At 36.4% G+C, this 16,053-nt stretch overlaps 1 protein-coding gene across 1 annotated transcript in view; it reads right to left on the bottom strand.

Moving 5' to 3' along the window:
- Nucleotides 1-2,364: 2,364 nt before the first annotated feature.
- Nucleotides 2,365-16,053, bottom strand: part of LOC131028218 (uncharacterized) — a 48,880-nt gene continuing 35,191 nt past the window's right edge. Inside the window, exon 6 of the mRNA XM_057958466.2 lies at nucleotides 2,365-2,724. Within this exon, the coding sequence (XP_057814449.1) occupies nucleotides 2,520-2,724 (205 nt within the window). The 3' untranslated portion in view covers nucleotides 2,365-2,519. The remainder of the gene's footprint in view (nucleotides 2,725-16,053) is intronic.

The raw sequence follows: 16,053 nt of genomic DNA, 5'->3' as shown, positions 1-16,053 counted from the left end.
TGCAATTCTCTCATTTCATATTCATCTATACAACACACACTCCTTTTGGATCATCGGAGGGACTAAGTTCAAAGAATTTTATATTAAAATTTGACAATTCTTTATCTGAAAATTTGGTATCTTCCGTTAACTTACGTGTATTATTGCTGTTGGATATGTGAAGCCCAACGGACAGCCTTTTGACTTCTCTCTTTACCTCCAATTGCTTGTCCATTCGACTTCTTTTGAAGATGGATATATTTGTGGATGATGTAATCATTTTGTATTTTATTGCTGAAGCATACTATGCTTTTGTATGTGTAAACCGAAAACAGAGACATCAATAACAAAGGTTTCCCCTTCTCCCTGTGGATGTAGCCAATTTGGCGAACCACATAAATCCTGGTGTTGTGTGTGTTCATCGATTGTTTCTCTTGCATCTTTAATTCTGCAATTATTAATTATTTATCTGCACTTCTATTCAACAATTGCCAATCCTAGTGGAAAATTTATCCCTTGCCTTATGCATTAATCAACAGCATAGATAACCACGGAGAGATGCTTGTAACACTCTTCAACGAAATTATTGTCACTGTGATATTGAGAAAGCATGCATGGTTCTCGTTCATGCCTAAGATCCAAATATTGTTGTCAGTAAAAACAATAGTTTAAATAGATGAATCAATCCTTCCATTCAATGATGATCCCTCTAGCTTCCTGTGAAATTCTCTACATAGATGTTCTGTCCATATCCTTAAACAAGCGAAATAAAAATGCATCCTCAACCCACATGACCCTCTTCATGAAGGTGAATGATACTTTATATTGCAACTCGGGAAGGTACTTATAGATTTGATAAGTTGCACCTAATTCATCTCCCTTCTAAAGATCTGGTAAGACCCTTATCTTGGCAAGGCAATATCTGCAGTACAATGTCATGTAAACTTCTCGTATCTTCCCATTCACACAATTGTTGATGTGACAATTACTGATCATGGTCCCCTAGCCAATATTCCACTTCGATAGTATAAATCAAGTTTAGAATAAAGAACATCCAAGGGTAGAATGTTCTAGCCTCAGGCTGGCCGGTTACTGTATTTAGCAGCGTAATCATGTCACCCAAAAATATGCCTAAATTTCTCTCTTTCAAAGTCCTAGGCATTCCGCTGGTTTGTTTTCTCCCCAAAAGCCAATTCCAACAGCTTTGCTTATGGCACTTTTACAATTTTCATTTCATTGTTTCATGCAATTATCAAGGTCTATCTGCACAATCGTCCAAGTCTATGGGTTAAGCAAAGGGGTCTTTTTCATAAACACTTTTAGATACAAGACATACTATGGAGAACCAAGAAAGCTATGAACACCAAAAAAACTAATATTAGCAAGTAAAATGATCCGAGTACATAATATTCCTGACAAATAGATAGGCCTTCCTTTACGTATTAAAAGAATTACCACAGGTGCTGCTCATTTTGATTTGCTATCTGGGACTCTAACAAGAAGTCTGACATTAACCTTAAGAGAATTACAAAAAAAGATCCGTTAGCTTCAAATTAAATTGCTTTACTCTTCTAGCCCAGGAAATCTTTGGGTCAGGTTTTGTAATGCCCCAACCTTAAAGAAGAAAAATAATAATAAATATAATAATTTTATGTATCGCTTAAATTTACAAGGGAAGGTACCTGCAATTTCATTGAGGAGTGATTAAGTTATAACAAATTATAAGTTTAATTTTATCAAAAGTCAAGGGGCATTGTGAAAAGTTATGTTTATAAGGAAAAGAAGATATGTAAAAGAAATCAAATGGGAGAAGGAAGAGTGTTAAATACATTTTATATATCTAATTATCGCAACTTGTGAGGCATGTTCTGTGATTCGGCAACCTGAGCACGAAAACCCTCAAGGTATGAAATTAGAGGACGAAAACCCCTGATTCATGCATGTAGAGACACTTAAAAGAAATTTTAGTGAAGATAGATCACTGCAGATTCAGGATAATTAACAGTAGACACAAAGGATAAGTTTCCTCTTTTCTGAATTATATTCTAAATATTATATCTAAATAAAAATGAGCTGTTAAAAACTGCAGTTTCTGAAGTTGACATCATATTTATAATTAAAGCTGCTGCAGTAATTGTGAGTTAAAAGTTATTATTTTAAAGAAAAATAAAGAAAATTTAAAGGGAACATTACAGGTTTTGAAAAGTTGATGGTAATACCCAATTTTTATTCAACCATTAAGCCAGGGAAATCAACCTAAAGAATTCACAGTTTCTTTGAAACAAAATGTTTCAATATTTCTTCACAAACTTTTATTGTACACAAAGATTGCCATCAATGTATAAATGATAGGCATGCAATTTTTGTTGGTATTTACAGTCATAATATGGTACTACCTAAGCTGGCAACAAGTACACATTAAAAGTTAAGGTTAGTAATAATAAAATTTATAAAGAAGGACCAATCTATCCACACTGTGGATCACCTGAACTATTGCATGATGGGGAGTCAACAGTTCATGAATCAAACAAGTTAAAGAGTTATGATAAGACACGAGCTGCTAAATGTTGCTGAACTTCTTGCCAACAATGAACTTTTTTTATCAAGGGATGTAAAGAAATGTCATCTGTTTTGCACCATGGGTAGCCATTTTGATAGTCAAAAAGAAGAACCTCAATACCATTTTCTGCACAATCCAATGCATATCTTGGATTGTCATCTATTAAAATTTGTGCTCCAAATGACCTGCATCAAGAGCAGCAAACAGATTAAGTCTAAGCACAAATAATAATGAAACATCTCGAGGACGCCCAGGCAATCAAGACCAAATTGGAATTTAAAAAATTCACTTATAACGATGTCAAACAAACTGTGAAGTAAATTATGCATAGAAGTAAAGAATCTGGTTCTGCTCCACACAAAATAAAAATGAACAGCCAAAATCAATATCTAATTAAAAGTTGACAATTAAAAAACGAGAAAAGTGCTTGGTTGTGATTACCCCACATTGTTAATCTAAGTTGCCGAATCAGGTACAGGGACGGGACGGGTACATGGGTATGAAACACAGGTATGGCAGAAACTTTTTAGGGGGTTAGGTACATCCATACAAAAATAATACACACACACGTGTGTGTGTGTGTGTGTATGTATATGTATGTAGCTAGAAATAGAATTAAGTTTAGAATACCATATACCAATAGATATGCTAAACAAAACCATTACAAATTTCAAATTTTGAAACATAACATACTAATTTAAATTCAGTTTTCAATATCAAAAAGATCAAACTAGAATCTCATGATAGATAAGTTCTGAGTACACTAATCAGCACTGTAGGTCTTAAGAATATTAAAAAGATCAAACTAGAATCACTAAACATTTTGGATATGTTTCGGCATCAAAAAACACAAACCCCGGACGCACCCACAGGAGATTTGTTTCAGAATCTGATTCCGGTATGTTTAGTACCCAGAATTGCCCAAAAATCCCACAATTGCACGAGGTCTAAGAAATTACATGCACCAAAAGTTCAGCCGATCCAGAACATGCTTTGGGCTGAAATTCCCCAGGTTAATGTGTTACTAACTTCCTTGAATCTGGTACAAACATCAACTAGAGGTCCTTATGAGCTTCGTGGGTCCCATTGGCTTGTGATTATTACAAATATTTATGACAGAAAGGTAAAACAAATGACTCGGTGTAAATGGGTCATCAAAGATAGGTGTCAATGCACAGTATAAAATCCCACAGAAATAAATATCTAACATTCATATAACAAAATTGGTCATCAACGATATATGAGCCAATACACAGAACAATATCGCACGGAAATAAATATCTAACATTCAGATCAACAAACAAATTTTGCAAATATGGTCATTAAAATCTTTAATTGTTTATCCTTAATCCTCAAGAAGTATTTGCAATAATCAAGGCAACACATCGGGTCATTTAATTGGACCCCTTTACAAGTGCAGGGATAATGACCGCCTTAATGAGTGAGAACCATAGGCAAACTCCCTCGCTACTGTCATTCAATATGAAAGATTTTAAAAAAATTTAACTATGATGCATATAATTTTCCATCTAGGCTAATGTTAGACTTTTTATTTCTACTACATTTTCACACTGAAATCATGCCTTCTAAGCCTATAGATCTAACCTGAGTTAGTAATCCTGGTAGTTGTTCATATTTATGTTCAAGGGTTCAATTCATGGATTCATTCAAAAAATAATTTGAGGTTGGGTTCGTTTCGGCTTCTTTCATAAATAAAATATATACATATTTGCAGTAGAAATTAAGTTCAGAATACCACATAGCTTTGCAGTAGAAATTAAGTTCAGAATACCACATAGCTTTATATGATAAACAAAACCACCATAAAAGTCAAAAAAATACGATGTCAATTAGTCAAACTCATATGTCATGATATATATTCATTTATCAAAGTTTCAATACTAAAATAAAAAATTAATTATGTCAACAATCAGCCATCAAGCTTCAATGACATATGGGTCTTCAAAAATATCATCACCACCATTGATATTAGATGATGTAAATATTGGTAGATTAGAAGAACCACAATCTGTGCCACTAACACTCAAATGCTCACTAATTGGCTCATCCTTAACTTCAAGTGCAGCAAGCTCAGCAAATCTTATATTGAAAATTATCTAAACATGCCCTACGACATGCAGTGGTTGGTAATGAACATTTGGATCTATTCAGCCTCAACATACACCTCTTTGATCCAATCAATTTTGGTGCCAAACTTTTGTAGCATAAAGAAGTGAACAGCACAAACTCAAAGTATCCCAAAGACATATGAATGACACTTTTCAACTAATAAACTAATTGCTCTACAATTTTTGGCAAAGTCCCCTTTGAACAATGTTTTGAGATGCCATTTCCTCAATAGCCAATTAAATGTCCCTTCCCAAATTTTTCAATGAAAACAAGTTTGCAACATAAACAACTGCCTTCACCACATTACATCCAAACAGCAGCAATTAATCATCGTTAAACAGCACCCATAATTAGCTAGACAATCACATATATTTGAACAAAATGAATTCAACTCTAGCAACAAGTTGTATTGATTTAAGTTCTGGTTTCTACAGTAGATAGGACTATTATGACAGTCATTACAACAGAGACAAAGCAAGTACACTGTGCAACAAACATTATCAAATGAACAAATTAACTTCCTTGTAACTCGTTGAAGCTGTAATGCACTCCTTGAGTGAGAATGCCCTCAAGAATCAAAGGGTTTTTGTCCTCTGATTCTAGCAGTCGAGTGGTTTTCGTCCATTGATCAGTCTTCTACGGATTTCCATCCAGAAAAGATCATTTGAACACTACATGCCAAAAAAATATAATAACATGACATGATTACAATTGAAATGTCTTCCTAGATGCTACCCACCCAAAGATCAAACTAGTCGATCTAGACCCAAATTGGTGCCACGACCCAAATTTGAAGTTTATACACTACAAATTAAGTTTATACGCTACAAATTAGGTCAACCTTATAGAATTTCAAGTTTAAGGTTCATAGTCTCTCCTTCCTTCCGACTTGGCACAAGTTAGGTGGAAGCTCTAACCCTCAATCTTGATGTGTTGTTCAGTCTGTTCCCTCACGCTCTAGTATGAGTCGGGTGGTATTACCGAAACCTGATCCTTGACAACCATCTAGCATGTGTTAAGCCTTGGCCCCGAGCTTTGATCTTCAATGTCTCCCTAGCATGAGCCAAGAAGCAATCCTGACCTTTTAATCTTTGACATCTTCCTAGCATGGTCCAAGTGGCAATCGCAACCCTTGATCTTCGACATCCCCCTAAGCAAGGAGTCATTCAACTGATTTTTGGAAAGAGGACATAATAGCCATTGTGAGGATGTTAGCAATAAACACACCATCCTTCACCTCCTCCTCACAATCCACTACTCTTAAAAATTGCCCCTTTAGGTGATATTCCAATGACATTCATCAATTGTGGTATTTTTACAACTTTCAATCCATCAAAAACAATGGACATCCCTATCTCAGCCCATAAATCCATTATGGACAATGAATTTTCTACAAAATTCACCTCCTTTTCCAAGAAGATGTTATGCATCTTCTCAAAATACAAGCCTAAACCTTTTCAAAGCCTCATCAATTGTTATCAACACTTGTTGCCAAGATGATGAGCGAACAACATAGAAAGCCAATCCATTTGCATAGATCAATCTTGCAATGCGTTTATCAACAATCTCTTGTGACTCACTATGAAATGACATTTCAACAATCACTTTGGTCTCTTATGTCTAACGACCGCAGGTTGTACTTTGCATGTAAGCAAAAATGGGTGGCTCTCTACCGCAAGTCCGGGATTAGATGGAATGGGTGGCCCTTGTACCTGCTACTTCATCTACTTTATGTTGCTCACTAATATATGCTAGGACTTGCTCTAATTGAATGGATCACCATTTGCTCATTGGAAATATTTGCTGTCCTATCCAAAAATGCCACACAAATCAAATTTCACTTAACCATATGAGCTTGAATATCTGACAACACACCCATTGCAAATCCAAACATAACCCCACAACCTAGAACCTTCTATACTATTTCAACACATTTCCAAAGGGAAGAATTCCGGTCTATTTTGAAGCAAATTTGGCCCATGGAGGTAGAATTAACTGCCATTGTAATACCTATGGCAACAAATTTGATAAACAATACAATTAAAACAAATGAAAATAAAAAATATACATATAAAACATAACTGATTTTTAAAAAATTAAGGTATGCCATAGATTTACAGAAGAATAAAAATGAAACAAGAATTACAAAACAAAACAAGAGAGCTCGTTTGTAAAACAAAAATGCAGTAAAAGGAAAACCAAGAAGACTTACCCTTCTTGCAAAATCTTCCTCTAGAATCTCCTTGGAAAAAAATCGGCTCTTGCACATGCATAGAAATAGCAAACCAACTACTTTGGAACCTTTATTGATTAATCTTCAACTCTATTTGTGTAATGGCAAGCAATGATGAATAGATTTTCTGTTTTACATTTACAATGAGGTAAACTATTTTGTTTGTCTTTCAAATGCTTTATTCCTCTTCCTTTTCAACTTCTTTCTATTTTTATTTAAATTTGTGCACTTCCTTGACAAGGTATAAAATTCTATTTTTCATAAAGGTAATCTCTACTTCCTTCTTGTTCATTCTTTGTTGAATATAAAAATTGTGCATAATTATCTTCAGTAGCTCATCATGGGGTGAGACTTTTATTCTTCAAATCGGATAGCTCAACATCTTTATTTGTCAACTTCCCATTTTAGATTTCTTCGTCTATACAGATCAAAAGATGTTAATTCCACTCTTTACAACTTCATTAAAATTAAGTACTATACTTCAAATAGGATATCTCAACTATATTTTGTAGATCTTTTGTTCCTTCTAGCATAAGAATTCTCTCATGTTCACATCCTATTTAGCTATGTAACCTTGTTCCACATCTTCCCGAGTGAAATTCATTCTCTTCCTGCAAATGCCATTTGATCAAGAAAAAGCTTCACCTCAAGTGGAGAGATACCACTAAGCATTATGAAAATACCAATTTTAAACTTAAATGGAAACCACAAATCTCTAGGACTTGTCCACAAGGAACATAGGTTATTTTTGTTGGTGATGGATTACACCAACCAAATCTCTGCGAAGGAAAGAGATAGAAAACACTTCAATGAAATGCATCAAAGTTTGCAAGAAAATCATAAATTAAGGGTGACGCACATTGGGTGTGACTAAACCATTGCATTTTTCAGCCACAACATCAAGAACATGGCTAAACTATTAATGAATCTCATTTGTCATAAAATAGCGTGCAAGTTTGTTACGTACCTAGGGATGTAAGATTATAATGTTTTTAGGTGGATGGAGATGCCAACATGTGGCAAACATCCCTTAAGTTAGTTATGTTGGGTCATGTGGACAACTTGTCTAATTAATTATAGTAGATGACAAGTAGGCCTTCATTGGGATTACCCCTCCATGTTAGTAGGAGGACGTCTATATAAGGAGGTGATTATCATGGTAAGGATATGCATTGAGTACGATATTTTATTTGGGATCTCTTGAAGATATAGCACGGAGTGGCTTCTTCCATAAGAAATATTGTATAATGTTACCTACCTCAAGGGTTTATTCTATTTTTACATGTATTGGATATTAAAGCATCCTAGGCCATGAACATCTCTTGTTGTATGTATAATCTCTATTATACATTACATTATTGCAATTATTACGCTGAAGGCATACTACAATCACTTATGGATGCGACGACCTCCATCAATAAAAACTAGAAGCATTTAATTTGACGTTTTTGTGACACTTAAATGCATGAAAAATAAAAAAGCATATTATTATTATTTTTAATTTTATATTATTTTTATTACAAGATTATTATGTTAAATTCTTAATAAATATATATAAAACAAAAAAACATTTCTACATTGTTTTAAATATATAATATACTAAAATAGTAGTATAATAAATTAAGAATAGTTTAAAAAATATATTATAAAATAACAATATAATGATATGATAATATAATAATAATGCAGTCTTAATAGATTTTTTGCTCTTGTCAAGAGTTTAATAGAAATATAAAAATAGAATAATAGAATAAGAATAATTTGGTACTTGTTGTGACGTTTCCACACATCATCCCATTGCAAATGGGTACCCCCACTTTTTCGCTTTCTAGGTTTGTTGTCTTAGCTTAGTTGTTGGTAGTTTTAGTCTTTAGCTGTTAGCCTTTCACTTGGAAGAGGTGTGGTATCTTAGGTGGCCAGGAAGTAATCAAGTCATGTCTCTCTCTTTAGGATGTGGAGAGGTCAATTAGTTCTCAAGGCTTACGAAGTGAACGATTCTTGATGATCATTCCATTTGATCATCTTTTGCTTGCAAATTCAGAGTTGAAGTGCTAAAATTTGGCTAAGGCAAATTGTTTTCAATGCTTGAAAGGTAGGCTAGAAATATAAATCATCATGAAAAGGCTCAAGGAAATGATTAAGTTAACAAAGTTGACATCTTGAAATCACTTCCAGTCGGGCCTCCAAAGTGCGACAACTTCTAGTCGGGCCTCCAATGTGCGACATAAGACTTTCAGTACCCAAGCAAAAGCATGAGATTCCTATCTCTCCCAGCATTGCTAGTAGGTGCTCAAACCCAATCACTCCCATTTCCATCCCCTGTCCTTTCCACCCTTCTATCCACCCTCACCTTTCATTTCCATTTCCTTCCATCTTTTCTTCACCTTCTTTCCTCTCATCCATCCATCCTTTGGCATTCATCCTTCCACTTCTCCCTCATTTCGCCACCTTTCCTTCCTTCCACCCTTAGCACATGCTTCCTTTTCCCTCTCTTCCACTCCCATCTCCTTCAACTACCTTTATTCACCTTCACCTACCATTACCACCTCACCTACATCTTCTATCCCTTCACCCCTCCATTACTTTATCCATCACCTTCCACCCATCCATCTATCTTTCATCCCTTATCCCTCCATCTTCCTTCATCTTTCTTCCTTTATCACCTCCTACCCATGGCCTTCATCCTCCCACTTCCTAACTGTTGATTTTAGTCTTTCAGATTAATCTAAAAGACTAAAATAATCACAGAATAAAAGCCATCTACACAACACCAAGATTTGTACATGGAAAACCCGAAACTGTACTCAGGCATAGGAGATGTTCTCTTTTGCAGTTCAACACTTCTCCGGATTGTAGTCTGGATTTGTATGTAGTCAATGAGACTCCTTTTGTGATGAGCAGTGTTCTCTACGCTATTGGCCTTCCTGCAAGTGCAGGCCCCTTCATTGTAAATTCACATACTTATTGCACTCTCTTCCACTCCCATCTCCTTCAACTACCTTTATTCACCTTCACCTACCATTACCACCTCACCTACATCTTCTATCCCTTCACCCCTCCATTACTTTATCCTTCACCTTCCACCCATCCCTCTATCTTTCATCCCTTATCCCTCCATCTTCCTTCATCTTTCTTCCTTTATCACCTCCTACCCATGGCCTTCATCCTCCCACTTTCTAACTGTTGATTTTAGTCTTTTAGATTAATCTAAAAGACTAAAATAATCACAGAATAAAAGCCATCTACACAACACCAAGATTTGTACATGGAAAACACGGAACTGAACTCAGGCATAGGAGATGGAAAACCCGGAACTATTGATTTTAGTCTTTTAGATTACAAGATTTGTACATCGAAACAAGGGACATCACACAGATAATTGTCAACGGTTGAAACATGTAATCCAATATTTGATTGATAATGAGGTAATAATTGTGGATGGACATACGACAAACAAATCTCATACAACTTTTAAAACTCTTCTTCCAAACTATGAGAAGGGTGAATCATCAACAACAAATAATGGTAAAGGTAAAGCAAAGGAAAACTACGCTCATACATATGATAATATGGTAAATGTGATTGTAGTTAAAGAAAAGCAAAATCAAGAACTTGCTCATGCTATCACAAGAAGCAAAGCTAAAGTTGTTTTGTCGGTTCCTACCACTAACATGTCATCCATTGCAAAACAATATAATCTAGTGGAGCAATCGCAGAAAACGCCCGTGCAAATATCCATCTTAGAACTTTTAAAGCTTTCACCTGCACACAAAGAAATTCTTGAATGAGCATTAGTAGATACAACAGTGTCTAAAGATCTGGATATAGATCAATTCCAAACCATGGTGGGACACCTCACAACCCCTCACTGCGGTCTGCCCTATTTTATGTTGGCGTGAGAGAGAGGGCCCAGCCCTAAGAGTGGCGTGTGGGAGGAGAAGGGCCCAGCCCTAAGAGTGGCGTGTGAGAAGGGAGAGAAGGGCCCAGCCCTTGGCGGATTCCAATGTTGCCTTAAGGCAATTGGAATCCGCATTCTACCTAGTTACAATCAACAATAACTTCCCTTCCCTACACCCTTCCTTTCATCTTTACTTTCTTCCTCTCACCCCCTTCCCCACACTTCCTACCTTTCTTCCATCCCTTGTATCTTCAATTACAAGATTTGTACATGGAAAACCCGGAACTGTACTCAAGCATAGGAGATGGAAAACCCGGAACTTCCTTTGATGCCTCCAAAGCACGAACTAAGCATTAACATTTCCGATGCCTAGCCAAATCAGCAAACTAAGCATTTCCTTTGACCTATCAAATGTGCGGACTTCCTTTGCCTAGGTGAAAGTACGATATTCCTGGGCTGACCGAATTCCATGATGGAGAGGCATGATATGAGCTAGCGCCAATAAAGAGAGGAAATGCTGACACTTAAGGAGGCATTTCATTTAAAAATGTGATCGATAAACAAAATGAAGCATTGCAATAACAAGTCGGCCCTCTTCCCCTTGCATTGAAAATTGAAATAAATAAATCAATAAAAGAAAATGGAAATCATCGAGTCGTCCCTATAATGAAGAAATACAACCTTAAATAGGAAATGCATATATAAGAGGTGGATCAAATCTCAGTTCAATAACATCAGGTTACAATTTGATTCCCAGCCGACTAAGAGCAGAGCAAACATCAGGAGCAGCATACACTGAGGCGATTTTGATTGACTTTACAAGCAGTTTCCTTACATATTCAAACCGAATTTCTTATTAGATTTGCAGTGAATTTTAGAGGCAGACTTGATGCGAGCCTAATTCTGATTTTTTTCAATGAAGACCTACAGGCGAATTTTTAATCAGACCTGATTTTGATGAATTTCCCCAGCCAAGATATTCTAATTTGAGAATAATTTGATCAGATTACAAGTTAGATGACGTCAGCTCCAGCTTTGAGATCAATGACCAGATTCGAAAACACTTTAGGAAGTAAATTTTGGGTAATATTGTTCCTATTTCTGACGTTTTGATTAAAGTTATGTTCTTTTCAGATCTGATGCAGGGAGTCAGCATGAGGAATAATGGAAGAAAGGTCTCTAAAGCATAAAGGAGAGATCACACTCAGCAATGCAAAGGAGGAGATAACATAACTTCATCATTGTATCAAGCAGAACAAGGGAGAAGGCTGCTCCACCTAATTAACACTCCCAACATTCATCAATGTTACATCCCACTTGTGCCCCAGACATTTCTATGCCATATTTACACAATGTTAGTTGTGCCCTAGATGTTCCATGTTATATTTGAGTAATGCTATTTGTGCCCAATACGATTAAATGATGATTCACAACTTTAATGTTGATGATTTGATATTATACATGAAGGTATTAAGATGTTTAATTTTGTTGCTAAATAATGCAATGACAAGATTTCAGGCTAATTACTTGAACTGGCCAAGTGTGTGTAGGAGATCGTCATCCTCCAAGAAGGGAGGGGAAATATCATCGGGTTGGGAGATAGCGAAAGAGGAACTCAATGCCATCTGAAAACCCTAATCGTAAGTTGAGTCAGGTTGTCTCATGTTGACCTTGTTTTTGTCAACCTGTTGTATCAGGTAACCCTATTTCGGTTTGAATAGGTATTTAAGGTTTCTCCGCTCTTGTTTTGGAATAGGTTTTTCAAGCTAAATTATTATTATAATTATTGATATTATTATTAGTAATAATGGTTTTTTATTCTATTTTAAAGAAAATCATAATTGGCACATGCTTATATATGTAAATATATGTAAACGAATGTTATTCCCTTGCAACATAAAGTCTATTCATGGGAATACTTAACCCGATTCTTATTATGGTTAAACTTATTATGGTTAAAATATAATAACCATATGCAGGAGGCTTTGATTTTTAACAGGAGCTTATGTTATTATTTTATCAAGCACCGAATAATGTTTATTTGGCTTGGGTATAAAGGCCATATATCGAATGGTTGTTTGTATATAAATGATTTTAAAGGCAAGTTAGAAACACGGCATGCATTTCATTTTTATTTATTTGAAATTCACTCAAATTGGAGTGAAATAAAGCGAAATGAAAACAACAGACTCTTCTGGAAGATTAAAAAGGAGAAGTCATTTGGAATGACTATTATTTTCTCCTTCACGGAAAGGGCGTTTTTGGAAGGAAGGGTTTGGCCTTAATATTTTTGGGCACGATAGCATTTAGCATGGAAAAAGAAGAATACTATCGAACCTTCTCATTCTGGCAGAAACAATTACTGAGACATATGCGTTCATTTGATGAAAGATTTCTCCTGGCTACATGAGAAGTAAACTGCAATAGGAGGAGGTGTTTGCTTAGCTTGTAGTGCAAGCTGGAATTTTTGCAAGGAAGCCATAAGAGAGTCAAATTCATCAACAATTCCAGGTCATGTTCCTTATGATTAAAACGGCAATGAACAAATTCTTGCCTTAGTTTTTTAGATTTGAAAAGGAAGAAATTATGATTCTTGTATTTTGCAAATGCCAAATGTCAGGCTTAAGTTCGTAGAAATTTAAATAGCTTAAAGAGAGAAGGAAATTTTGATGTCTTTAACCCTGAATATGTGTTTAATAAGCTGGAATTTACATTTAAACCCAAGAAATGTTAAGGGTTAATATTGCTATTCTAGCCGTAGTTTATTCCAGCCAAGCTAGAAGTTAATCTGAACAAACCCTATTAATTGGGCTAATTCGATAGTACAGAATGAAAATAAGTGAGCTATTAGGCAAGCTTTGGCAAAAATTAAAAAACTCAGTGTTAAGTACAGTTTGCTGAATATGACTGAGTCATATAATATTTGCTCAGCCAACCAAGAAATTTATACACACTCTATAGTTACACAGTATGGCTGTAGCTTATGTTAGTTTATAAGGAAAATAAAATCACACCGTACCTTATTATGTTTGGCTGTGATTATTTTCTTCTGTGGTAGAAGAATACATCACACTACACTGTGAAAATCAGAGATGATTCACTGGTAAAAACTTATTTTATTAACTGAGGGAAGAGATACATTTATAGGAATTACAAAATATCTTAGCTATTAAAGAAGTTACCTACTTCTAACCACCTGCTACTGTAGACATTTAAGATGTCTAACAGTCAGTTACATTATTGACCATTAACACTACTAATATAAAATATTATTCTAACACCCTCCCTTAATGGTCAATGATCAATCTATCAAAAACACCAAGTTGCCCCCTGAATTTTGCAAACTTATCCGGGCTCAGAGACTTGGTGAGAATATCCGCAGTCTGATCCGTTGTCAGAACATATTGGAACTGAACTGATTCGTCTTCTACCAGCTGGAGGATGTAGTGACAATGAAGTTCGACATTCTTGGTACGTTCATGGAAGACTGGATCTTTGGCCAGTTTGAGCACCCCTTGATTATCAGTATACAAGGGAGAAGGACATGCTTGTGGCATCTGCATGTCAGAAAGCATCCTTTGAAGCCAAACTGCCTCAGATGCGGCCTTGACTGTTCCCCGGTATTCAGCTTCGGTCAAGGAAAGAGCCATGGCCTGTTGCTTCTTGCTACTCCAAGTGACGGCACCAGTACCCAAAGTGAATATGTACCCAAAAGTGGATTTTTTGTCATCCACTGATCCTACCCAATCTGAGTCAGTATAACCAATCAGCTTTGGATTGTTGCACCTGCTATATAGAATGCCATAGTCGGAAGTGCTTTTCACATATCGCAGCACTCACTTCGCTACAATCCAATGATCGGCTTTTGGGGCTGTCATGAAGCGAGAGATGTAGCTAACAGCAAAACTAATGTCAGGTCTAGTGGCAGTGAGATAGATGAGGCTGCCAACTAGTTGCCTGAATTCGGTCCCATCTATGGCAGGTGAATTAGACTTGGCTGATAACTTCAGCGCTTTCTCCATAGGTGGGGAAGCAGGTTTACAATCCTGCATTCGAAACTTGTCAAGCAAACTGTGGGCATACTTGGACTGTGAAATAAAGATATTGTCATCAATCTGCCACACTTCGACACCTAAGCAATAATGGAGAAGCCCCAAATCTATCATGTCAAAAGCTTGGCACAAGTCCTGTTTGATGGCTGTAATCAAATGTGTTGAATTGCCAGTAATGATCAAGTCATCCACGTAGACAACAAGAAAAAGGATATCATCACCAGAGAGTTTGACATACAAATTAGTGTCAAAGGGACTACATTGAAAACCATGTTCAACCAAATATTGATCAATCTTGAAGTACCAAGCCCGAGGGGCTTGCTTCGGGCCATAGAGAGCTTTTACCAATCTGCAAACCTAATGTTCCTTACCAAGAACCTTGAAGCCAAGAGGTTGAGTCATATAAACTTCTTCCTGCAAGTCACCATTGAGGAATGCACTCTTCACATCCATCTGATGAAGTTTCCATCCAAACTGAGTTGCAATGGCGGGAAGAAGACGAATTGTACTCATCTTGGCAGTAGGAGCAAAAGTCTCCTCGTAGTCAATGCCCTCCCACTGTGTAAAACCTCGAGCAACCAATCTGGCCTTGTGCTTGTCCAAAGTACCATCTACATGATACTTGACTTTGTAAACCCATTTGCAGCTGATAGGTTTCTTCCCAGAAGGCAAATCAGAAAGAACCCAAGTGCTATTCTTCAGAAGACTATGGTATTCTGTCTTCATAGCCTTTTCCCACTCAGGAATGCCTTTAGCCTCAGAATATATCTGGGGCTCAGAGATGTTGTGGATGTTGGCCATAAGTGCAAGGTTGACTGTATTCTACTACTTTCTCTTGCGGCAAACTGATCTATCCTTAAGAAGCTCATCATCACGAAGATCTCCTATAGTCTTGGCCCACCATTTAGGCCTAAGGGTAGAAGTACCAACATCTGGCATTGGAGGAACAACATCCCCTAAAGTTGCTGGAACAAAGTCATCTGGATGCAAATCCTGTGAAAAATCAGGTGGTGTTGGATCAGTAGATTCCTCATCTTCAGAGTCAGAATGCTCTGAAGCCCTCCCATCATGGGAACCAAGAGGAAGACGAACACCAACATCAATAGTCTGCATAGACGGAATCGCATGACTAGGAGTAGTAGAAGGCATAAATGGACCAGTAGTCTCATCAACCACAACATCAGAGCTGAAAATGAGACGA

Source organism: Cryptomeria japonica, chromosome 2 (assembly GCF_030272615.1).
Source record: "Cryptomeria japonica chromosome 2, Sugi_1.0, whole genome shotgun sequence".
NCBI lineage: Eukaryota > Viridiplantae > Streptophyta > Pinopsida > Cupressales > Cupressaceae > Cryptomeria > Cryptomeria japonica.
Note: the sequence above shows the minus strand (reverse complement) of the source record. Positions and strands in the feature narration are given on the sequence as shown.